Genomic DNA, 26,340 nt, shown 5'->3' on the forward strand with positions numbered 1-26,340 from the left:
TGAAAATCTGTAATTATAGAGATTCCACGGTATGTCTGCTAGTCAATTTGAATCCTTTTTTATCTCTAGATGTTAGAACAGCATAATAATCTTGATGTCTTTTGCTGCACTGTAAACCCATTACTTGTCCTATTCCCAGTGAATGTGAGAATGGTGGGTGCGTTACCTCTTTATAACACCTTCCACATAATAAAAACAGTCTCTTCTCTCCGTTCTGCTGTTTAGACAAACCAGACTTTTTTTCCAACTTCATTTTTGTAAGTCAAGCTTTTTTGGGCTCTGTGTTTTTGTTGAGGGTTTTTTTGTGTGTGTATTTTTTCTGTGGTCAGTTTTGCATGAATTCTGTACTTAAATCTAGGTCTCATGGTCCAGCTAAACCCTTACCAGTACAGGGTAGATTTGAAAAATTACTTCATCTTTCCAACCTATAATACTCTCATTTATTTGCTAGAATACGATGTTTGTCATTTTTGCATCAGCCTAGAATTGTTGACTCATTCAGTCTGTGATTCACTGTAGCTCCATATCTTTCTCTGTAGAACTGCTGCCTACTCAGTTGTTCCCATCTTGTAATTGTACAGTTGTAGATTCCTGCTTTGCAGCTATACTTATATAACTGCATCCTATTTTCAAACCACTTCTTCACTTACCAAAATCATCTTGAATTATAATTTTGTCTTCCAAAATGCTTTCAATCCCTTTGTAGCTTGGAATCACTTCTCTAGAACCTCACCTAGTATGAATGAAAATACTAATTCTTGAACCCTGAAGTACGTGTTCTTCCCATTTGATAGGGAACCTCTGTGTACTCTTGCAAAATTGTTTTTCAGACAGTTTTGCATTCAGCTTCTAGTTACTAAGTTAAGACTACCTCTGATGTCTATGATTCTCAGAAAATTATGGGAACAATTTTAAAGTCAAGTTCAATCTGTTGCTGTTCTTCTATCCATACAACGTATCATCCTGCTACAATAATAAATTTCACTGGTGTAGTATGAGGTTTTTTGACAGGAATAAACTAAAAACTAAATAAAACCTGCACAAGTCTGTGTGCCTGTCCTAAACATTGTTGTGTTTTCTGCAGTCAGAATAAAACAGTCCATCCACCTTTTAATGTTAAATTTATCCTTTATAGGTGTCTGAAGCAATAGATTACAAATTGCATCATCTGCAACTAAAAATTACCCAAGAAACTTAAAAATAGCTTTCTCCTGATGATTAATATTTTCAGAATTCATATGCGGCTACTTACTGCTGTTTGCAGATGTTGCCAGTAGAACCATGAAGGGAGGAAATGAACATTGTGTATTTGACAGAAACAAGTTTTAACTAAATACTCTCATCTGCTGTGTTGGGTGTTGCAGGCCAGAACATATTTTAATCTTTTTCCTAGCAGACCTAATTTCTTTACTTTTAGTCAGTACGGCAGCTAGCAAAAACTTGCACAAGAGTTTGGAGTATAAAAGCAAATGTTTGACATTCTTGTGAGGAAAAAAAATTTTTTTTTTTTTTTAATAGATTCCATCACCTCTCTAAAATAGTTGCTGACAAATTGATACTTTGGTCAATCCTACTAAAATCAGTTGATTGGACTAATCCTCTACTGAGATGGTGTACTTAGAAGTTGATCGTATCACTCCTTTGTGTAGAACACATTTAAAACATGGTTTGACTGTAGATCACTTTCTAAAAGTAAATAAAATTCTATGAGCTTCTGGATCTGTTAGGTTTGGCAGAGTCATCAGAGGTTGTAGACTGTGCATGTACAAAAGTATGGGAAGGTGAGTAAGCTGCCAGTTGTCAGGATTCTTACTACATGATAGACCTCTGATGGGGTAGTTCATAATCTGTTCTTTCACTGACTTCATGTCATTGAGCCTATTCTGAGCCTATTTGTCTTTACAACTGAAGTGCCTGTCTGCAGAATGTAATAGATCTGATGAAGAGACTGTAGCCAAATGCTCACTTATGTCAGGTGATGAGGTGAAATATATTTATTCTACCTATACCTGGCTTCTCTTTTATATTTTTTTGACCATTACTGCAGTTACAACTGCAGATATATTTTAACTTCCTCCCCCTCCCCCCATGATTTAGGGTAATCTGTTGGGTTACTTCAGTGACTCCATGTTTAAAGGTGGTGCTCATTCGAACTTGAAGAGTATTTATATGCTGTTAATCAGGAATTTATCACCTTTCTGATATGAGCTGTTATGTAATTTCATTTCTACAGCTAGCTGGTGGATTTTAATGAGCAAAACTGGATACAATTCCACTCCCAAAATGAATAACTTTTAACTACTTGCTTTGGTAAACCCAGGGGTCTGAATGAATGTTTTTGCCGATCATTCTGGAAAATGAATGGGACTGTGAGTGAAAAACCTTCGAGACTTTGCAAGAAAAATAGTGAGTTCTCCCCTCCCCCCCCCCCCCCTTTTTTCTTTTTTCCTTGGACAGTACATTATTACTGAATCAGGTGGTAGTAATAAACCTTTTTGCTACAGAGTTAAAATGTAGTGTTTGAAATCTATTTGCCTAATGTAAGAGTTGTATAGTTCTAGCTGTTTCCTATGTGTTTTCTTTTTTTTCAGTTGGAAGCAGTCTTAAACTAAGAGAATCTATAAGACAGACACCAAAGCAGGTGTGTCAGCTCATGTCTATCTAGTTATGGCTGGCAAAAAGTTTTCTTTGGTTTAATAAAGTCTTATAATAGTTCAAGAAATAAGTGTTTCTCTCTAAATTTCTGAAACGATCTTTTGCCCTATTCCATAGGCTATTTAAATCATATCTTGACTATAACAGTCATCACAGTGAGTGAGATGGGATTATAACTATACTACTAATTAACTTTATATTTCTCATATCTTACCTTTCCCAAAAATAAGTTCTGAAGGCATTTATGCTGATAAGAATTGATGCCTTTATTGGCAGGGTGAATTTTAAGTCATTCTTTTGTTTATCAAAACATGAATCAATACACAGGCTTTAGTAAAGTAGATGTTAAACTTCTCCATTTTAATAGGAAATGCCCCTACCAGACAAATTCTGTATGCTTTGTGAGTAGTGCTTCCTATTGTGCTACTGAAGTCAGAATACTGGATGGGGTAGACAATTAGTGTGACCCAGTAGAGCATTTCTTATGTGATTCTTAGTGTTCAAAAAATAACAGAAGTCTGGGAGGGCTATGAAGGTAGAGCCTGTGCGTATTTTTTCCTTAGATGTTTTGGGGTTTTGGTTTGGTGTTTGAGGTTTTTTTGTTTGGTTTTTTTTTATAAGGAATCCCTTATAAGTGCAGAACTGCTCTCAAAGCAGTGGATAGTAGTCTATTTTTGTGGCATCTAGAGGCAGGAAGGTAGGGTCTGTTTATTTGTAGTACTTCTGTGATGGTGAAAAATCTCAAGTTCAGTTTAGTTAGGTGGACAAAGTTAAGAATTGTGATACTGAAATTCAGTCTGCCATAAATTTCTAGAGGTTGACCTTTTGGATACTTGCCCCTAGGCAGAAGTACACCTACTGCCTGCTAGCCAAGAACAATGTAAGTGGCAGACTGATTCAACAAACCAAAAAGTAATTTTTTTTTTTTTTAATATCAACTGTCTCATTTCATTTTCCACTTCCTGATTAAGTCTTGTTTCATGATTTTTCTTTTTTCAGTAGCATCAGTTTGATCCATGGATTACTAACCTGCTGTAAATCTTAGAACTGGAGTACTCACCAGAGCCCTTGAAGGTATCTCCAGAATAAAACAGCAAATTGAAATGTCTCCCTTTTCTACTGAGGCAACTACAAAAATTCATCAAAAGCGAAAAATAATATAAATCACACTTCTCTGATCTGTTCTCAGTCCTCAGACTCTTGACTTCCACGCAAGCCCTGCTCTCTTGTGCCCAAATGGCAAATGTGGCACCAGAGTCCTTGTTGGCAAGTGGGAGTCTGAATGAAGTAAGTTAACACTGTTACCTTATGGCAAAAGCATACCTTTGCTGTCCTGCAGAAAACTATAAAGTAATGGAGTCCATTAAGATTTGGCATAAATTCACTACTGATTTGCACTAGGAAGTGGTTAAAGGTATTAGTCAGAATTTTCATGAGATCATTTTGTATTAAATCTCAGTCTTCTACAAATAGTTTTTTTTCTTAATGTCTTTGTTGCTTGATGTCGGTAACCTGTAGAGATGGAAGTTTTCTAGGCTGAGGCTTAATGTGACCTTGTGGCTTCCAAGAATGGTGTGTATTTTAATTAGAAATCCCATGGTGAAATATTTTAACTTGTTTATATTATCCTCAGGAATAAAAAAAAAAAAACCTTGTTGACAAAGATTTCTACGCTTTTGGACTTCCTTAATGCAAATATTCATAAATCTGGAGTTGTTCACTCTTATAAACTTGAAAAACTCAGTAGTCAACGTAACTCAAAGGATTGTATTCATCTATGTGGAAGTCTGGAAACTTTACAAAAAAACAGTTTGTTTTTAAAGAAAGTGTCGACTCTTCACATTAATACAAGTAATTTTTTTCCAAAGGAGGAATTCATACTATCCTCCAAGGAGTAATTCACACTTACCTGAGCAGAGAGTTTTGCTTTATAAAACAGCTTTTAAAGGTAAATTCAGGGGTGGTAGCCATGAATTATTTTTAGATGATTCCTTCCCTTTAAAATGGTCTGTTTAAATGGAAAGTTAAGTTACATTTCTATCTCATGGCGGGGAGAAATAATAAACCCTTGTTTGCTTTAAAGCTTGGAATAAGTCCTTTTGTTTTTATTTTTTTTTTTCTTCTCTAAAGAGAGCATCTGCAGGACTTTTGAGTCCACTATAATTTACAGAAAAATTACCTGAAGATATCTTGAATACTGTTTTAAAGTGAGCCTGATTCTTAAATTTACATTATTGTTTTGGGCTAATGTGGTATTTCCTTTTTCTTCTTTTCCCTGTGTGTTGAACCTGTATATTAGCTTCATTTATCCTCTTCACAGTTCAATATTTACAAAATTCAAAATGTCAAACTTTTTTTTTTTAAAACCCATACCAAGAAAATATTTCCAAAATTGAAACCTGTGGTCCTGTTGACAATTTCAGGAAAAAAATAGGGTGAAAGCACTCTCTGGAGATCATCTAGTTTAACATCCTGCTCCAAGAAGAGCTGGCTTCAAAGTTAGAAGAGGTTTCTCAGGGCCTTGTCTACTCAAGTTTTGAAAGTCCCCACGGATGTTGGTTTCGCAGGCAGGTCCCCAGGCAAACTGTGCCGGTGCTCTGCTGCTCTTGCTGTGAAGAATTTTTTTTTACTTCTATCCAGTTGAAATTTCCCTTGTGGCAGCTCACGACCACTGTCTTTTGTCACTTCACAGTCCAGGTCCACATTTCTGGAACCTGCCTGCTGAGTGCTGGAAGAGTGTGGTTAGATCCTCCCACCACCTCTCCAGCAGAATTACACACAGTTCCCTTGGTCTCATCCATATTTCATGTGCTCAACTCCCTGAACTCAGTCTCCCCGATATATCTCTCTAACATAATTGCTGTACTTTGCTACAAATTTCAAGGTCAAATGGTACTTTATGCATGTGTGTGCAACAAGGTATTTATTTTAAAACTGTTCATTTACTTCAGAGTTCAATCTTGAAAGACTCTTGTCAGCTGGGCAAAGGAAAGGGACTCTAAAATGCACATATTGGGGATTAGTGTTAAGATTCTTCTCTGCCCAACAAAGCCGTTTAACAATCTCCAACCCTACCAGAATTGTTAATGAAGGCTTTTGACCCTGTTGATTGTTCTGATAATCTGCTGAGAACTGGATGTAGCCTTGAAATTCGCCTTCACAGGACTGCACAGGCAATGCATGCTGATTCTGGAAGGGCTGTTACTTTGAGATCAGTAACAGGAAGAATTTCCTCTATGTCTAGCTGCTGCACTTTTTTTTTTTTTTTTAACTGTAACAAAAATGAGAACACAGTTTGAATCTTCTGTCAAGATCCATTCTGATCTCAAACAATTTGATACACGTTATAAATGGTTAAAAGTGCACGTGTTTCTGTCTGTGCAAAGGGAACTCTGACAGGAATTTTTGTAAAGACTTCTGATCTTGTTGCAGCAGGGATTCCTTATTTGTATGCTTTCACATGTTTTGTTTTTATAAATTCAGAATATGTCCGTAGTCACAGTTTCTCTTCCTAGCCCCTTGTTTCTGTATTCTATTTCTCTAATAAATTTCTTTCCGGTTTTATTTTTATGAACACCAATAATAAGTTTCTATTCCAAATTTATTTTTGTGAACACCAATGAAGTAAAAGAAATGGCAGACATCTTATTTTGTCTTTTGCTGTATTTTTCAGAAGCAGAAATATCCTTTATAAATAATTATATTTGCCTTTGATAGTTATCTTGGGTTTTTTTAGTGTATTGAGGGGTTTTTTTATTACTAACCCCAGTAGTGGCTATCATTCTTTCATGATAAATGCATTTATTGCATCTTATCTTGTCACTTTAGGGTCTGTTTCTGTGATAACAGAAGATCAGAAGTTGCTCATTAATAGGCAATGGGTTTGTTATTTCCTGTCTTTGGATTTGTCTTCTGGCTCAAATTTTCAGATTTGAAATCTGTCATTGTCTTCAGTGAATCTAGAACACAGAGTATGTGACTTCTGTTTGTGGGTAGCTAACTGCTCCTGCCTTGAGGTATTTTTTCCATATGGGAATGAGGCTTTTTTAGGTCTTTTAAGAAATTACAAATGACTTTATCTCTTCCTCCCTATTGCCCCCCACCCCATCTAACTTCCCATGTGATTCAAAAAGGGTGTGTGGATTTTTGTTGGTTTTTTTTCTTTCTTTTTTTTTTTTTCTCCAAAAAAAGGCAAAATCTGCTGCCTGTGCATTGTGAGATATTTACAAAAAATGTTTTCTAATGCTCTCTAGCTTGAGGAAATAGCATGAAGATGCTTGAAAAGTTGGCATTTGGAATTATACAGGATAAAGTCATGATGAGGATTGAGCTCCTGATACCAAGGTAGAGATGGATCATGAGGGACTTCAGAAATAATGAGCTTAATATTTAAATAGACAATGTATGGACAAACAGGGAAAAGAAACAAGGACAGGTAGAATTGAGATAGATGGAAATAATACTAGGGAAGCAGGTAGCTAGCAGCTCATAGAGCTCCTTAATTATAAGTGCTTTTTATAGTATTGGATGGCTGTAGGTCCTATAGAGTCAGTAAGTGAGGCTGGGAAGTAGCAAGAGAAGATTGCAATATCATTGCCCGACATTGGTAGATTTTTTTTTTTTTAGTAGTTTTATTATCTTGTAAAAAAGTAATGTTGTTAGGCATTAGGCTTGTATTTTAAAGGGCAAATTAGTTTTGCTGACAGTATGTTTTGATCTGTATTCTAAAGCAGAGCTGTCAGCTTTCTAGCCAAATTTAGGCTCCTGGTTTAGGCAAATTATAAACTATACCTCTCTTCCCCTTGATATTCTGAATTGGCAAATGAGAAGCGATTACTTATCCTTTTTTACCATCTTGATGACATTTAAGAAAGTATGTGTTAATATCTTTCCCTTTTTGCACTCTGTAATGCATATCTTCTCCTTTCACAGCTAGAAGGCAGCTAGCTCTTCTTCCAAAGCCCATAATGGAAGCACATGAACTGCAATAGAATATGCATGAGAAAGAAGATAATCTGTCATTATCTTGTGATGGCGTGTTCTGTTTTTTCTTTCTCTCCTGCTCCACCCATATTGGGCTGTTTACTTCACCCTTTGCTTCAAACCTTGTCTGTTTAGCCATTTATCCACCTGAAGGCAAAGGGGATAGGAACCTAGAGTTGCATCATGGTTTCCCTGTGCACTTTTTTTCCTTGTAGCAATTAAATAGGCTTTTCCATTTGGGCTCAGGAAAAGAATCACATGCCCTTTATCCCATAAATGCTGTTGGCTTAACTAATTTTACAACAATGGAGAGTGAAGTTCTTACACAGGGAAAACGGAACATCTTGCAGTGCATATGTCTAGAAATGTGAAGTCTGAAAGCATTTCTAAGTTATTTTCCACTTCATTGGTGATTTAATTTCATTTGATCTAGTAACATATTTAATTAATTTATAACTATTACTTTTCTGGTAGACAATTATAAATATAGTCGGCCTGTATTGTGTTGTGTAAAGTATTTGGAAAAACTGTTAGATTGTCTTGGAACACTAATGTTGGGGTTAAAATCTCAGCATAAACTTGACAGAATATTGCATACCTTTCTGTGGGTGCTAAGCCAGTTCATTGAAAAAGGAGGAAGGCCACTTTTAAGGGAAGTCAGTAACACAAATAGGCAAATAAGAATTAAATATTTTGTCAGAAGGAAATTGATAATATTTTTTTCCTCTTTTTCTATTCTTTTAATTCCAGTAAAGCATCCATGTATTTATGCTTAACTGCTGGATTGTCATTGTTCTGCATGACCTTTGAAATAGGTAGTATAGTAATCAAATTTCTCTTCATATATGAAACCTGGAAGGCTGCTGAGTGGAAGTTTCCCTTTTCATTTCAAATTACTCTATGCTCAAATATAATGTTCCATTTCCATTTTATTATTGTAGTAGAGACAGGGTTTTGTTTTTAAGTGGGTGTTGTTCTGCCTTTATATGTCTGACCTGTATAATGTTATGCTAAAGGAAATGAGAATGGTTGGGCATGTATTTGGAGAGGCCAAGAAATTTTAAAGTAATGATGCTGTAAACCACAGGTTGGCCTTCTGGTGTGGCCTTTGCAGTGTGAAACTCTTTTTGAATTTTTCTTGAGTTTCTATTTGTAGTTCAAATGTTACATTTGTATGCAATTTCCCCCAGTGTTTTATACCATGATGACTGGTAAAAACTCTGGCCTTCCCTTGAATATGCATTCTTTAACATAGCTTTGGGTTCATACATATAAAAAACCCCTAATACTATATCTATCCTTTCTGATACTGACTAATGCTTCTTTTTTTTTTTTCCTTGTAGAAAATGTTCCAGAAGAACTACGAGAACCATTTTACACAGACCAGTATGACCAGGAGCACATTAAACCACCTGTTGTTAACTTGCTACTGTCTGCAGAACTCTACTGTCGTGCTGGGAGCCTTATTCTCAAGAGTGATGCTGCAAAACCACTTCTAGGTCATGATGCTGTTATACAAGCCCTGGCACAAAAAGGCCTTTATGTCACTGACCAAGAAAAGTTGGTGACTGAACGAGATCTTCATAAAAAACCAATTCAGATGGTGAGTGTTTAAAGCTTGTATGTTATGTTTATTCTACTCTTCTGTGTACTCCCAATAACTACATATCTGTCTTTTAACATGCATCATTGTTGAAGTATTTTTTCAAGAGTTAACCGTGATTCATTACTGGGAGGCTCGTGATTGTTTTGGTTTGTTTTTTCCGTCTCCTAATAGCTGTCAGTGCAGGTGTATTTCCTCTGTACTAATGCTTGAAAACACCTATCATTCTACTTAGTTCACGTGTTACATTTTTAAATATAGCAGTGACAATATGATAACTTTGATTTCAGTTTTTACAGCACTGACTGTCAGTGAATATTTCTGTGTTGGAAAAGTGGTTTGAAAATAGATTGTGGGGTTTTTTTCCGTCCTTATAGAAATCTTTGGTTAAAAGCTTTAAAAAAAAAAAAAAAAAGGTTTTGATGACATAGGCAATTCAACCTAATAACATTCAGTAGTCACCAGATATGTATTAAGTCAATGTAAAACACACAACAATGGTATATTCTTTTATGGAGACTTTTAATAATATGTCTTTGCTTTATACAACTGCTAATTAAAACATTAGTTCAACAGATGAATGATTGTATTACTAAGCTCCTAGGTCGTGCATTTTTCTTCCTTGATTGGAGCTGAGTAAAAAAAAAAAAATAAATTTGTCTATAAAAAAGATGGCTACATATGCCCAATCCTTTCCTCTAGGTTGTTTATAAATTGACAGTATGCTAGAATAAGATTCAACTATATTTAAAGTGAAGTATTTAAAATTATTTTAACCTCTTTATTGTTTAATATTTGATATAGAAAATAAATTAAGTAAATATAAAGTATGAGACTACAAAGGTTGAGTTGACAACTTCTATTCTAATACAGAACTTAAGCTTGCTCATTTGAAATCATGAGCAAATTTTATTGTGATATCAATGGAACTAATGTTACTACTATACTTGGAGGTATTTATGCCACAATCTGGTCTTTTTGTATTAGAATACATTGGACACAGGGAATAAAATGTCTAGTAGAGAAAGGACTTCTACAGATTTTCTGTCATCCATTAGCTGAATCTAGGCTTTGCAGTCTAGTTCTCCCAGAGTCTTTTTTTGTTTGAACCTACCCTCTGGAGTTGGCTGACTGCTCTATTTTAAGTTCTTTGATACTTTTATGGTCAGTGACCTGTAGCTGCTGCTAGAATGGAGGTGTGTGAAAATTAATACAGCTATGTTTTTATCATCAGCTTATTAGCAACTTGCATTTACTAACATGTAAGAAGACTAACAAGTATTTGGCAGAATATGACTAGAGAGTCTCTTTTATTTGATCAGCTGGTATCAACTGATAAGTTGCAGAGGCTTTACAGGTGTGACATCAAAGCTACTAATTAGTAATTAATGATTTATTCCATACAGTATTGCCAAGATGTATTAGGCCTCTTAGTTTGCACAAATGTTTTTTAGAAGTGGCAGTAGTCAGTTACTGTGATGTAAAGACTAAATTCTTTACATCCACTTTGTTTTTATTTTTTGAGAATTCTTTCCTGCTCATAGAATGCTTAAGATCTGAAGATAGAAATATTTCAACAATAGTAATAAAACTAGTCAAGACACTTTCCTTATGATTAAGCTGTGATCACTGAATGCAGATAACTTGAGATTTTGCCAGTCTCTTGTTTTGATCTTGATATCCTTTTTAAAAAGGAGAGCTCAGCAAAGAACAAGTGGCATGTTAGTAAAAGAAGCGGTGGATAGCAAATAAAAGACATACTGAAGTGATACAAAATTTGCAGGACACTTGCAACAGTCATGGGTGGTTTAGGAGTAAGTGTTTATAGTCTTCATAGAAGTCAAAGCATTTAAGAGGTTAAGAAGCAAGCTTCCTGACTGCTCGTGTTTTTACAGAACTTAATTCCGTTTTTGTCTCTGAGGGAAGATAAGGTTACTGACTTGCATTTATGTGCCTATGGTTTTCCCATTTGCTTTTTTTTTTTTTTCATTTGATCCCTTTCTAGAGTAGTTCTAAGAGGTATCTCTTTTCAGAGTTGTCAGTTGAGAAAATGTGTTGGTATTCTCTAGTTTGGTTTGCTGATCTTTAATTTAGTAATTAATGTTGCTTAAGATGCATTTCAATAGCAATTTTGTATTTCCCCTGTGCTTCAGTGGGTGTTTGTGTCCTTTCTTTCCTGTGTTGTTTAGGTATAGTCCAGCAAGTAGTTATTCAAGCATCAGTGTCATAACAGTTGACATGCCCAGATTCCTGCTCTGCCCAGGTCACTTATCCCCACTCCAGTACCAGCAACAGATGAGTGTACTGATGCTGTTGAGTTAGTTCACAAGCTGCTGGGCTGTAACAATGAGAGGGAGCACTGGAGCAGAAACACAACTGGCTTGGGCAGAAGGGCAGCCATGTCTAAAACAATTGCTACCAAAGAAATGGCTGTGAAACTGTAGTCTCAATACTAATACTCTGAACCCAAGAGCTTTAATTTGTCATGCCATGCTCACGTCCCTGTGCAAGTTCCTAGCAGCAAGGCTACACTTTAATTGCAAGTCTCAACCTTTTTCCTTATTATACAATTAGCAAAGTTGGCAGAGAATTTCAAATCTGGCTGTTGCAGTATTGACAGAGTCTTAAAATTATCCCCTTGATGTCTTCCAGTACCTTTTCCTAGTGTTCCATATGTCACAGTTTCTACAAGTCTTACAAAGTAAGATATATATCCTGTTTTAGAGTATGGAATGATTTTTCTTTTTCAATTATGTAGAACAGAAAGTTTGCATATGTAATTAATTCACATGTTCCTCTGGTAGACCAGATTTTGTTAAACCTATTGTCGTGGTTTAGCCCCAGCCGGCAACTAAGCACCACGCAGCTGCTTGCTCACTCCCCCTCGGTGGGATGGGGGAGAGAATCGGAAGAGCAAAAGTAAGAAAACTTGAGGGTTGAGATAAAAACAGTTTAATAGGTAAAGCAAAAGCCGCGCACGCAAGCAAAACAAAGCAAGGAATTAATTCACTACTTCCCATGGTCAGGCGTTCAGCCATCTCCAGGAAAGCAGGGCTCCATCACGCGTAACGGTTACTTGGGAAGACAAACGCCATCACTCCAAATGTCCCCCCTTCCTTCTTCTTCCCCAGCTTTATATACTGAGCATGATGTCATGTGGTATGGAATAGCCCTTTGGTCAGTTTGGATCAACTCTCCTGGCTGCGTCCCCTCCCAGCTGCTTCTGCACCTGGCAGAGCACGGGAAGCTGAAAAGTCCTTGACTAGTACAGCAACAACTAAAACATCTCTGTATTATCAACACTGTCTTCAGCACAAATCCAAAACATAGCCCCATTATCAGCCACTATAAAGAAAATTAACTCTATCTCAACTGAAACCAGGACACCTATGTTCAATCTAATTTTGATTAATTTAATAGAAAATAGTGTGGTACTCTTTCTCTTTGCTAGCCTGTCTTCCCCGTAAATAGGGGAAAGATGTTGGTGTTTGTTAGAGGACATTTATTATCTGCTCAGATGTACTGTGTTTCTATAGCTGGAAAGGGGTGAGTTATTATAAAATGAAACTATGGAAAAAGATTTGAGTATAGAATGTTTTAATTTTGCTTGTGCTTTATACTGCATGTAGCTGCAGTCAACAGACTTGTACTCTGTTCACAGCGGTGATGGCTGTGGTGATTGTTGATTTACTTGGCATGTGACTACTTACTAAAGAAGGCATGTCACATTTTGGCCTTCTCTTTTTCTTGGATAGCTATAACTGAATCTTTTTCTAGGAAGCACTTTATATATCAAAGTCTTTGAAAAGTCTAGGTAATGGACGTGTTTCTTTCTGCACTGGGGTCAGGATAGATGGTAGTTTTCTTATTAGTCATGACTGACTTGGCCGCATTAGTATCTAGTTTGAGAAGCTGCAAATTTTTGTGTCTGTATGTGTATATCTGTATATACACACATACGTGTATGTATATATAAGAATTAGTTTCCTCCAGTGGAATGGGATTAGAAAAGAGGCACTTAGAAAATTAACACACAGTAACAGGAGCAAAGGCTTCTGTTAAAGGCTCCCCTGTGTAGGGGTGGGGAAGTCCATGTCTTATGTTTGTTTTTCTGGTAAAATTGAAAGCTAGGTTATTCTTCAGGTTTGTTCTGATTTAAAAACTTGTAATTGAAACTGTCTGTTCCTGAGAGATTGCATTTTGTGATAACACTATAGAACTATTCAGTGGTACCTCTATTGCTGTTCTCCATGTATTGCAAGCTATTAAAACTTAATTCTATGTTTATTTTTGTTAAATCTTCTTATTTGATAGGATCCTCCTGTTGCCTTTGTTTTTGGTAGGGGAACAAAAGAACCAAATACCACATTATTATTCTCCAGGTTGAAATTCATATGGTCTTGGCTCTGCTACATTAGACTTTAAACAGTGCAGAAATAGTCTACAGCTTGGAATTGAAACAGGTTTGAACCAAGAACCAGAGTATTTTTCTCCTGAAAATTATACTTTAGATCAGGAGTACAAAAAGAATTACCTGATGCTTAGAGTTTATGAAAGCTAAGTTGCAAAAATATGAGCAAAGCTACTTATTTCAGTTGGCAAGTTCCAATTGCATTTAAAAACAAAACAAAAAAATCTGTCTTAAGCAGGCACTTCCATATGGAAATCATATGTGAGATTTTGACAGGCTATAGAAATCAGAAATAGCTTAAGAATTCAGCATGGTTCTGATAATTATGCAATAATTTTGTTTTAATGCTTCCAGATATAATATGCATAGATCCCTGTTCAAGTCAAGATTAACTTTTCTATTTCCCTGTTGATTTATCTTTTTTAAATTTTACATTTATTTCATGAGCCAAACTGACTTAAACCTTCAAATGTCAGGTATACAAGAAGAAGGCAATTTGGATTTTTTCATATTTTTTCTCATATACATATTTGATCTCTTTATTTTTAAAAAACATCTATATCTGTTCTTACAGGTAGAGACTTTTAGACAAGTTTCTGCATTATGCCAATAATTTTATATCAACTGAATAATGTATTTGACAAGCCCAATCCTTTTATGAGAATTCTGATATTTAATTAGGCTGGCCATTTTGTATTCATATGCTGGTGATCTCTTTCAATTTGCCTCAAGTGGAGGGAAGAATAAACAGATTCAGTGAGGAAGTAAGAAATGCTTTCCCTCCCCCAAGTCCCTGCAATGCACTTCTGCCATTTGGGGAAAGGAATAAAGAATCAGAATCTTCGTTCTCTGCTGCCTGATACTCTACAGCAAAACTGAAGTTGCCCAATAATTACCCAGGCTGTGGACTTCTGTACTGCCCAGTCCCCTTCCTAAGGGGAAGGCCCAAGACCAACTAAATTTCAAGCTGGAGGGGTAATAATGTCAAATCTTAAAAACCTGTTTAAAACCAGTGTGTGTTGAGGGGTGTACAGATACAGCAATGTTACAGACTGTTACCAGATTTGCACCAAAAATCTATTTTCCTGCCCTTATTGTTGTATATGGATAGAGCACTCTCATCTGACTTACAAAAAAAGTTACTATCTTGCAAGGTTTCTGAAAAAAAAAAGGCAGTTTTAGTTATTGAGTTCTTAAATAAAATTTAGCAACTACAAAAAGGTTAGAGAATACCCTGTATATAAATACTATCTCCAGGAAAATATGCCAGACTTTTAAATATTTCTTTGTATCATCTTCTCAATATGGGAAAATATAAAAACTATACTAAGCATAATGCAAAAGTGTAACTTTTGTGTAAATTTAAACTCTAATTTGGGAAAATACTGTTGCAGAAAAATGTCAACCAGCTGAGCAGCGACCTTAAACGTACACCTATGTATAACTATTTTTGAAAAGTACTATCATTAATCAAGAAACACGTAAATCCTCCATACGCTTCCACAATAGTCAGCCAGGATGTGAAGGGAGTGAGAGACTCTAGCGAAACCCTAGCAGTAAGTTCATAATAGCTGGTACGGTTAAAAATTGTTACCTTCCTAATTCTGAGACGTAATTTGTGTGTATGGAGTTTTAATATAAAAAGTAGTGTGCTGTCATCAAAATTGTTTATCCATTTAGCTGCAAATTACCGTCTTCCTTGAAGATATCTTGTGTGAGGAAGTCTGGCAATAATTCTCTCTGTAGCAGTTTGTAAATCTGGACTATAACTGAGGTATAATTAGGTGTGCCTGTATTAGTTTTTTAGTAGTGATCAGGAGCGCGCTTTTTGAGGGAAATCTCCATATTTCTCCCAGTTACTGCACTTCTGGTTTACCTTGTGGAGTCATCTCAGGGAACACGAACTCAGTTTCTTTCGGCAGCTATACTGGAAGTGGGCTGTAGGATCAGAGCTATGGTAGCCCACCTGTCAAAGGGTGGGCTCACTTCACAGGACTAGAGTAGAGCTGATTTAAGTGAATCGCCTGAGAAGGGAGTAGGGGCGATTCCTGGGACCTTTGCACCAGTTTTGCTTTTCCATTGTACAGTACTAATTGCTAAGTTAGTCATAGCCAACAAAACTTACATGGAAGGAAGAGGGATTGATAGTGCTGGTTTTGTACCCATAGCCCGAATCTGCGTCTCTTTCTGGATAAGATAGCAGACAATAAGTGGTTAATGCATCCTGCAATCCAGATTTTTGGTGTCTCTGATAGACTGCATTCATTTGAAATGACAGTCCCTCTCATCAGAGGAGTATTTATCCTTGACGAAGGACTCCAGCATCTCACCCAGTTAGCTTGCAGCTACATGCTGCAGCCTCTGCATTTTCATGCTGTAGAATTCCTTTAACTCCATAAGGCAACAAAAAGTGTACTAAATACTTCATAGAACAAAGAAATAAGATGTGGTTTCTGCCCTGAAGAATTTTTTTTTTCTGGTTTTAGGCATGATGTAACAAGTTTCCATTCCTGTGCTATTGTGAATTACTTGTTAGATGAGGACACCTAAAAAGAATTCGCAGTTACTTGACTTGAGCCCAGAGATACCTGATTTGTTAGTTAAAATACCAGACTCTAATATTAAACTGACTTGTGATATTTAAGCATCTTGCACAGTAGTACATTTCACAGAAGATTAAAATAATAAGCAAATATAGTGGTGAAACAGAACCAGAGTTTAGTCTAATGTGCCTCATTAGAACCAGTCAGCTGTGGCTTTGGGCTGGGATAATGTAATCTTTTGATGTTCGATATCTTTTGCTCAATTTCTGCTGTAGACACTGGGTTTCAGACTCATCTCTTCACACGCATTCCTTGTAAGGTTCTCATGTGCTTGAAAACAGTGATCCAGTATTTTTGCTGATCTTACTGTGACACCATCTCACTATAGTCAGCATCGCACAAACATCTATTTGACATAGTAAAGCAATGTGGATACCAAACTCTCTCAAGCACAAGGTGTCAGTTCATGCTTTGGTCATAGTAACTGCTATAACTCTTCATAAAAGTTTATTCTGCTTTTACCATTTTAACTTAGTGTCCTGTTAGCTTTTTTCATGCAGCTTATGTTGACTCATAACCTGGGGATTTTGTTTTGCCTGCTGCTTGTTTTTAATTATGTTTGTCTTGTACATAGAAAAAGCTTTTTTCTGTGTCCTGTAAATAGCAGCAGTGACTTGGGATGTGTTCTACAGTATATTTGTCTAGAATTTAGTGTGTGCAAAACAAAGGTTATCAGTATGAGTCATACTAGGGTTTTTTTTTATTTCTGTAATTTTCTGGGACTGAAGAGTGTATTTAATCTAGGCCTGCTCCTTTTCTGAAACTGAACTCTGACTGATTATTTGCTACTAATGCCATTCTTTTGCACTGTAAATTATTAGCTTGGCTGCAGTGAAATTGAGTTACCTCTGTGTTTCTCTGAGCCAGTCGAAAGAAACTGCAGATGAATAAAACTACATAATTAAATTGTTCTGTGCTTACTTTTATTCATATATATTTTAGCCTACAAATAGCTGAAAAGAAAAATTGCAGTAAAGGACCATTATTTATTAGAAAGATCTCTTGTGGGAGAAAAAAGATATTTGTTCTTAGAGCATTAGTTTTGAAATCTGTTTAACAAGGACTGTCTGCAAATAAAGGTAGGAATTAACTCCAAAAGATAACGTAGATATCTCCATCAGAAATTTGTGGAAGACTTAGGTAACCACAAAGTCCTCTGCAACACCCTTTGGGTTTTCATGGAATGCTGTCTGTTCAACTTGTGCGGCAACTAATGCAGAAGATAGCAGAGCTACTGACACTGAAGTTATGTTTGTAAAGAATCCAAAGCAGGAATTCTTTGCTGGTCCTTTCCAGCAACTCTAGTGCTAAAAAACTGATCCCATCCACTTGCTTTCATGTTTGCAACTCTCCCCACAAAAGAAAGCTGGAATGATGACAGGAAATAAAGTGAACATGTACCTCAAGAGAAGGTAGTACCTCCTGAAGTCCAGTCTCATGCCTTTCATGAGAAAATAAAGCAGTGCATCATTCTTGACTGTTGGCTGTCTTGTTCACTTCCTTGCTAATTAGGAAACACGGAGTGCTGTGAGGGCTGAAAAAAATAGTTGGTGGTATTCTGCTTTCAGCAAACTAAAGTTTTGAACCAAAGAGCTTCTGATTGTATTCTTAGTTATTGTTCCTGCTTATGCTGCTATTAACCTGGGGGGGGAAAGAAAAAGAGGGTGGGGGTTTAATTAAAAAACAAACAAAAATACCTGAAAAACAGACCAAAATAACCCACTCCTGAAGCCCAACAAGGAAAAACAGTTAAAAGGGGGTATAAATTATGAAATAAAGATGGTATGAATTAAAGCCTGTGAAGAATACCAGATATCATGTAGAAAATGCTTTCTAAACAGGCCAGGAAGTATTTTCATTGAACTTGAAAGAAATATTATTTTGTTAAACACAGTTTAAGAACACTTTCTTCCTGTTTCAACAGCACTGTTAGTGTGGTTCAGCTTTTGGCTGTTGGTTTGCTGCTGTGAACTTTCTTAGTATCTCTTTAAATATGTGAAAAGGTTATTTAAATAAATGTTTAGGAACGGTCTTACTTCTGCTGGGTTAAGTATATTTTGGAGTATAGTAACTAAGCTGTTTAGAAAAAGAAGAATCTATGAATTATTTTACAGACTACCTAGAAGATATTTCTTCATTAGTCAGTTTATTTAAAATATGCTAAGAGAAATCTTTCTTAATACCCTCCTGCTCAATAGGGGAAAGCTAAAATCTTGCATGGTTGTAGCAGGCAGTTACTTGGTTAAGAGCACTGCTTTCTTCCTATTATGGAAAATAGTGAGCTGCTTTTAGCAGGAGGTGTGGGTCTGTCATGTAAACATAAGGAGAGCTTCACTACCAGCTCTGTGTAGTACATACACACAGCAACAAGGGGACAAAACCACACTGACTGTTGAAAGAACATACTTTGTACTCCCCATAATGCAGCAGCTGCTCCAATATAGTACAAAAGAACACTGCTAATCTGCATTTGTTAATCTGCACACATAAACCTGGCAATCTGCCTGCACTTATCAGCAAAGAGCACACTCTGTCATCACAGTAGATGTATCATAACATTAAAGTCTTTGTTCTTACAGACTCTGTGGAATTTAACAACATTACGGTTTGGTTTTGGTTTTTTTTTCCCTGAAGTTGGATGAACAAAATGTTGTAAGTTCTCCATAGTATGTCTGGTCTTTTTGTTTGACACTTAGGGAAATGCAGTAAGTAGCAGTGTACTTCAGTCATTTATATGAACTGGTAGCTTTTCTATGAACTGTTAGGTTTATATGAACTAGTAGGAAATTCTATTACCTTGCAGAAATGTATCTCCAAACTACCCAAAGCAAAATCCAATAGAATTGGTCCTATGTAAATAAAACCATTTAAGACTTGTATTAAAACATTATCTGGTAACTTGTTAAACTATTTAAGTTATAAATTGACTGTAATAGTGCTCTTTAACAAATTGACTGTCTACTATAAATGTGGAAGATTTTCAGCTTTCCCCCATCCATCAGAAGGTCATTAGGAAGGGTATCTCACAGTATAATATGTTTCTTTGCCTTCCTGAACCATGAATCTAAGACCAGTGGATAAATAGCAAAGTCTACATCAGAAAGAGGTCCTACAACTTATCAATTTTTAGAAGATTGGAAAAAGCTATCTTTATCACAGTTTATATAATCATTTAGCAGTAGCTAGAGATCCAAATCAGTCAGTTGTCAAGACTGATGACATCTCTCAAAAGTTGAAATGGCAAGAGCTCTTTATAAGCTTTAAGTTGGGTGTTTGGAACACTATTTAGAACACCGAGCAGTCAATATTTATGAAATAAGGATGTACAATGTGAAGTGTGTATTGAAATTTTTTTAACTGTTTGGTTTGATAAAGAAATGGCAGGTTAAAAATTATTATGAGCTTTAAAAGATGAAATAATACAAGAAAAGCAGAGTGATTATGTAGATATTGGGTAAGCATGTAATGGTGGATCAAATTAATTTTCTATTATGTAATTATTAACTGTATATAGTATGTAATATGAACTCTCATTATATAGGGACACTTATGTTTCTTAAATATGAAATGTAGGTATCTGTTGTATTATTAAAGGATACAAATATATTTTGAAGTAAATTGCACAGTGGCATTTGGGCAACAAACCTACTGCAGTAGGTACCAATTGAGTGCTGTTGAAAACAGCTAGAAAATGCAATCTGTATTACCAACAGCATTTGTTGAGAGGTTTAGTTACAAAAGTTGTACAACCTTACCCCCTTTTTACTGACACGGGTCTGCTGACATACAATTTATAAATTAATCTCTGAGGTTTGGGGGCAATGGAGGCAATTTATTTTGCCATATCAGCAGTCAGAAGAACCCTAGCATCAAAAAGTCTCTTTTTTCTTGAATTTCTTTCTTCAATCTTTTCTGCAGTATCAGCCCCTTATTTTGTGCTATGTTTACTATGAACATGAAGAACAGTTTATTCCCTTCCTTTTTGCAGCAGCCTTTTATGTGTGGGCAGGTAATGTCTCTCTCACACTTTGTTTCCCAAACCTTATCTTCATTCCAAATGTCCTCCATTTGGTGCCAGTCTTTCTTGACAGGTTGTGCTGAAAACTGGACCCAGGATTCTAACTGGGACCTTGTCAAGGCTTGTAGGGCACAACGGGTACTGGTGCATTTTTTTGCAAACTAGAGTCTGCAGTTGACACACTCCTGTATGTCAGCTGTGTCTCGTGGCAGCACGATATTCATTGTATGCTCACTTCCAGGTGGTTATACCCTCTAACCTCAAACCATGTCTGCTGATCAGTGATTTGCTTAGGTGTTCTCCACTCTCATGCAAAAGGTTAATACAGACTTCTGTCTGACTCTTTTCTCCATCATATTAAGATTATTTTGAAACTGAATATACCGTATATTAGTGACACATACTTTGGTGGAAAATACCCTGTGCTTGATTTCTCTTCTTAAGGGTGTGCTGTGAGGGAATAAGCATTTGTAAAAGCTTCCTGGTCTATTACATAGAAAGAATTCTGTAAATCTGGGTGGTACGTTTCTGTGGTACTGTTTTGTGAAGGCAGCCAGCTTTTATAAGGAGCTCAATTCACTTTTAAGCGATGTGTTACATTAACACCTTTGATGCTCTGTGCAAAAAAAAAAAAAGTTTAGCATGAAATACAGGACTACGGGGGGGTTACATCCTAATACGTAAAAGGGAAACAATGGAATGGAGAAAATGTTGAGGGAAAGAAAATTCAGTTCACAATTTTGAACAGGTTTTACTCTTTTTCTTTTTTTTTTTTCTTTTCCCTTACCCCTCTTCTTAACTCCCTCACTCCCAAAAGCAAAACCAAACCTGTCTAATGATATTTAGAAGTTCCCTGTAAAGACATGTTTGTGTATGTGAGGTTAAAAAAAAAAACAAAAACGGTGTGACTGCCCATAGAAAGACTGTAAGTTAAGGTAATTCAGCATATCATTTTGTCAGGGAAGCCTCGTAACTTCTGTGTTGCTGAATTATTTATGGTAAAATGTATCTCGTAGGTAGGTACCTGCAAAGAATGAGACTATTCAAACTCTTGCTTTCCATTTTTCTTCAGCAAGAGGAATAAATACAGAGAAAACTTAACTTACGTGGTTGGGAAGTAAAATAGTATGGTAGTGATGGAGTTGATGAAGAAATATGTATAGACACTAGCAAAGAACTGCTAGAGAGAAGAAAATCCTGATGCTAAAAGTCCTACTCAATTAATTTACTTACTGAACTTGCGATCAGTTTTAGTACAGTAATTAGGCAATAATGGCATCAGTCAAATTACTCCAGTGTCTTCTAAGGTGTTATGGTGTCCCCAGGTACTCTCTAGTACTTTTTTTTTCTTTATTGTTAGTTAGCATCATGAATTGTATTTTCTCTAAGTCAGCACACGCATATGCCTGAAAATTCTTATTTTTCCAGGTCAAAGCTTTGGGGAGAAAACCAATCCTGCTAAAGTACTATGTACTTTCAACAACAACAACAAAAATACGCATATGCCTCTACGCATTGAGGGGATAATTTGTCTGATTTTCCCAGAACATAGGGAAACTGAGAACTTATGTAAGAGGCTGCATGTGGCTTGGTATTATTGGCTTGCACTGATTATGGGGGAGGGAGAAGGATAATACAGCCTTGCTTGTTCTAACAAGATCTGATGTCTTAATGACTTAAACACAATTATGCTCTTATCGTACATATGGCTGTAGTGTCAATTATTTTACATTCCTTTTCTCAAACAACTTTAAACCTTTCCTTTACTAGAGAAGATAGTTCCTTTCTGATTACTATAGCTTGCATTTTTTTCAGCTAAGGTGGGACCTTCCATTTCAATGTGGCTTATTTGATTCTCTTCTTACCCTCCCAGGTTTAGAGGGAGAACTGATCGCTCTACTCCTCTGATTCATCTTCTTCCTTAGCTACCTTTCCCACAAATTTTGCGTTCTCTTCAAACCTGATAAGTGATGAGTTTTTCTTCCAGGCCACTGGTAAATATAGTAAGAGATGGCGAGCTGATAACTCATCCCTGTGGTGTTTCTTGGAAAATGCACCTATTTATTGCTGGTTCTGTGCTCAGAGCTGCATTTTCAGTTTAGTTGACTAGATTATAAATCAGTTTAATGTATACAGCATTAAAAATTTTATTCAATCAGAATGTATCAGTATGAAGTTAGATGCCTTGCACTCATAAGGACAGTCTTACACTTTTCAGTTACATTTATAAGTGAATTTAAAAAGTGGCTGATGTTCTATAAATTCATGTTTTAATTAGCATTATCTTTTTATTATCTTATAAATCAAGCTTCTTGTTGACTCTGAAATTATTTTGCATAAGATCAGAAGAAGGATGTGGGGCCTTAAAATTATTTGTATTGTCTGTTGACTCTCAAAAAAAAAAAAACCAAAACCATTGTTTCATTTCTTCTAGTCTTTTGGAATGTCCCCAGTGTTCTTAGAGTTACAGAAAGAATAGCTCAGTATGTATAGAGAGCTCCTCTTTAAATCCTTTTGTAATTTTTAAAATATAACATTTTTTCTTTCCTTATTTGCTCTAGACTCTGAGATGAAGATGTAGGTTATGCACGAAATTGGCAGACTTTCAGATAATCCAAAGGCTATCAATAATTAATACACTTTTTAGAAGACTGAATTTTAGGACTCTCTTGAAAAAAGTGAAAGATACTAGTATCAGCTTGTAGGCCACTATGTATACTCATAAGAGAATTGAGATGTTTCTCTGTAGGCCATTATTTCTTATTCTTAAACACGAGTGTCCTCAGTCATCAAAGAAATGAGCTACTAGCCATCTTTTTAAGGCTGAAACCTTGGACAGCAGCACAAAAGACTACCAGCACTTACTGTCATTTAAAAAGTTCCTACATTCACTGGGGTGATAACTGCATGTCTCTCCTGCCAGTTACATGACTTTTTCCTGTATGAAGCTCTTGGTTCATAGTTATTTTTAGAGAATAATTCATCTTAGCTACCATCTTGATGAATAAATTAAGGTTAAAATCATGCAAGACTGTTTTCATGTTATTTTAAAATATATTCTTTTTTGACCATATCATCCCTTTTGTTGTCTTATCCAAACTGTAGTCTTCTAGATTCCGTGCCCCCCCCCCCCCCCCCCCCCCCCGCTAGGTATTTTATCTGGAAAAATACCATTCTTCCAGTATAACCACTGACTAAATTTGCCTTTAAGTTTTCCTGAAGGCATACACTGCTGATTTCTTTTTCTTTGCGTTGCTTCTGTACCTTTCCCATCCCTTCTTTCAAAAGAATTTAAAATATGATCTGAATTTGCGAGTTTAATCCTAGTCAAATGATATTTTGTTTTTGTCTTTTGTTCCACTTATGGATGGCCTATATCTATCTACTGCTGGTTATTTATTTTACAAAATCTTTCTTGTACAAGTTTTTACAAGCATAATGGAGATAGCTGCTGCACTAGAAGATAGCGAGCCAAATTCACTCCTTTGCCAAAGGAAAGGCTGAAGTGCAGACCAAATAGCTGTGGACTCTGAGCTTCCTTCCTGAGCCAGCACATATTGAGAATAGTTCAAGAAGGCCCTCGATGTAGGTCTGAGGGAAAATGGGAGAGATTAGAGGGTTCAGGATGGGAACTGGATCTTTTCGGGAGACTTAGTGATAGCTGGGTGGGAGGAGAAGTGAAGTTACTCCTGAGACAGGAGCACACAGTCCATTAATCCACAAAGCTTCATTGTCGTAGAGGAACTTAACTTCTTTCTACTTTCCTCCTTTTCGTTACCAAAAGATAACCAGAGCCAAGTGCTTGGAGATGCTTCCTGAAAGTGTTTCAGTTATATTATCCAAAGGGCATCATCAATCTGTGACAAACCCAATAAAGCAGAGACCTCCAGATCTGTGTGTAGGCATGGTGTGATAAAAGCCTATTGCCAGGAATATCTTTTTACAGAAGGATGATAAATTTTTTTTTCTCCCACAGCACAACTCCCACCTCTCCTCCTCTGCTTCTTGCAATGTCATCAGTGTACGTGGTACTTAACAGATTAAAATAATACATTGCTAATCTGTTGGCAACTAGACATGCCATTATCTCTTACCTTATTGTCATAATTTCTGGGGGCAAAATAATGGATTGTGATTAAAACAGGAAAATACTATACTAAAGAAAATTATGGATTATAATAATTGAACTTTTAAAATTTTATTACTTAATGTTAGTCTAGTTATACATTAAACTAATACCAGTGACTAGTATTACACTAAGTTCAAATGGAATTCAGTGATAAAGTGTTTAAACAAAGGTTAGCTTTGAGAAGTACAAGGTGAAATTGAAGTTCTGTGGTGCACAGCTCAGGAAAATGCCTTCCTTTTGTAAAGTGTTGGGTTGCTGTGCACTGTATGAGGGGGAGAAAACCTTTTCTTCATTCTTATTTTTTAATCAGCAAAGTACAGGACCTACAGAACAAGGAAATTGCTTTTCTTTACAAAATTGGCAGTAAAGTATCTCCAGGACTTTATTTCATTGCACTGCCAGCAGCATTGTAACTAAAACAGTAATAGATGAGGGTCACAATTTGCTCTTCTCTAAGCCCTTTTCATTAGAATAGCAGGTCCCTATGCAGGAAGGATTGATTGGAAGTCTTCTATTTACAGAATAACTGACACTTCCAAATGGGAATATTTGTTGAGAGTGTCAGAGGCTTTCAGAGAATTTAATCTTAAAGTATTGCTTGAGTATGAGGAAAACAGTCTTCAAGTGAGGAGTTGTTTTTTTCACTAAACATTGTCTGAAGCCTGCAAATATAATAAATAGTGTCTCAGAGTGTACATTTTCCCTAAGAAAAAGTTATGTAAATCTATATTAAGATACTTGAATTACTAGAAAATATAAGTGAATGTGTATCCTAGATTTTATCCATATTTGATCTGAAATGGATATTACCAAACTTCTCAAATAAGATCTACTATTAGAAAAACTACTTTAAAAATAACAACAGAATTGTACTTTGTCTGGCATTTTAATGTGACAAATATTTTAATAATTGTGCAAAGTTGCACAGTGCACCTAGACTTTAAAACTGCCACTCAGTTTTCAGTTGAAAAGGCTGAATGTTTTTATGTAGATAGTATTTATTAAAACAACATACCAGGTTATTTCCTTTTATGAACTTGTCCAGTTTTATTCCAACTGAAATTGACAATTAAGTTTTAGTACTTGTTTAAAATGTGTTTACACATACAGTGACTACATGCTAATCACTGTTTTCTACAGTATTTTTAGCAGAGGAAATTTCAAAGAGCTTCATCCATAATTCTTAAAATGTTGAGGCTGTTCTTCCTTTATAATGTCTATCCCACAATTTCACTTGTTTTCTCTTCTTTTCATCCCAAGCTCTGACGTTTTTCTTTGAAAGAACTATTTCACCCTTAGGTGAATTTAGGTTATTTCTTTATCTAAAATCCATTTACATTTAATACAATATATAGTTAATACAAAAAAATACTGTCCAGTCAACTTACTCTGCTGCTTTTGTCTCAGTCTTCGGGTGTGAGCTGCGTGATTCAGGATGGGTTTCTTTTCAACATCACGATAATGCTGAGCATGTGATAGATGCTACTAGATATAAATTAGTGATATGCCAAATATTTTAAGTAGATTTCTCTTAGTTTTAGAATTTTTCAGAAGGTTAGTTTTATAACATCATTATGACTGTTCCCCTAATGTAATGGGGTAGAAAAGGGAAAAAGTGACTTAAGCTTTTACCTGGAATTGATGTCATAAACTAATTATACAAACAAGTTCTCTGCCTCTTGTCCTTCTATCTCACATCTAAAAATACCACCTTTTCCCTATACATTGAAAGTAATCTAACTCGTTGGAGCCATTGAGATATGTGCACTTTGAGTGGAATTTTATTTTACTCCTGTAATTTTAAACATTAGTTTTTGTTACGGGTTGTTTAACAACTTTTTAACTTCTTAAAGTTCAGTATTCAGTCTCAAAAGTTAACTTTTGTACTTGCGGCTATGAAAAAGCATGTCACACTAGACTCTGTTATATATTTACAGA

General features: G+C 35.9%; 1 protein-coding gene across 4 annotated transcripts in view; it reads left to right on the plus strand.

Annotated features, from left to right (window-relative positions):
• Window positions 1–26,340, plus strand: part of CAMSAP2 (calmodulin regulated spectrin associated protein family member 2) — a 94,403-nt gene that overhangs the window by 3,879 nt on the left and 64,184 nt on the right. For all 4 annotated transcript variants that reach the window (XM_075508192.1, XM_075508193.1, XM_075508194.1 and 1 more), the window contains one exon: window positions 8,982–9,241. In XM_075508192.1, the coding sequence (XP_075364307.1) occupies window positions 8,982–9,241 (260 nt within the window). The remainder of the gene's footprint in view (window positions 1–8,981; window positions 9,242–26,340) is intronic.

This window comes from Mycteria americana, chromosome 7 (assembly GCF_035582795.1).
Source record: "Mycteria americana isolate JAX WOST 10 ecotype Jacksonville Zoo and Gardens chromosome 7, USCA_MyAme_1.0, whole genome shotgun sequence".
Lineage (NCBI taxonomy): Eukaryota > Metazoa > Chordata > Aves > Ciconiiformes > Ciconiidae > Mycteria > Mycteria americana.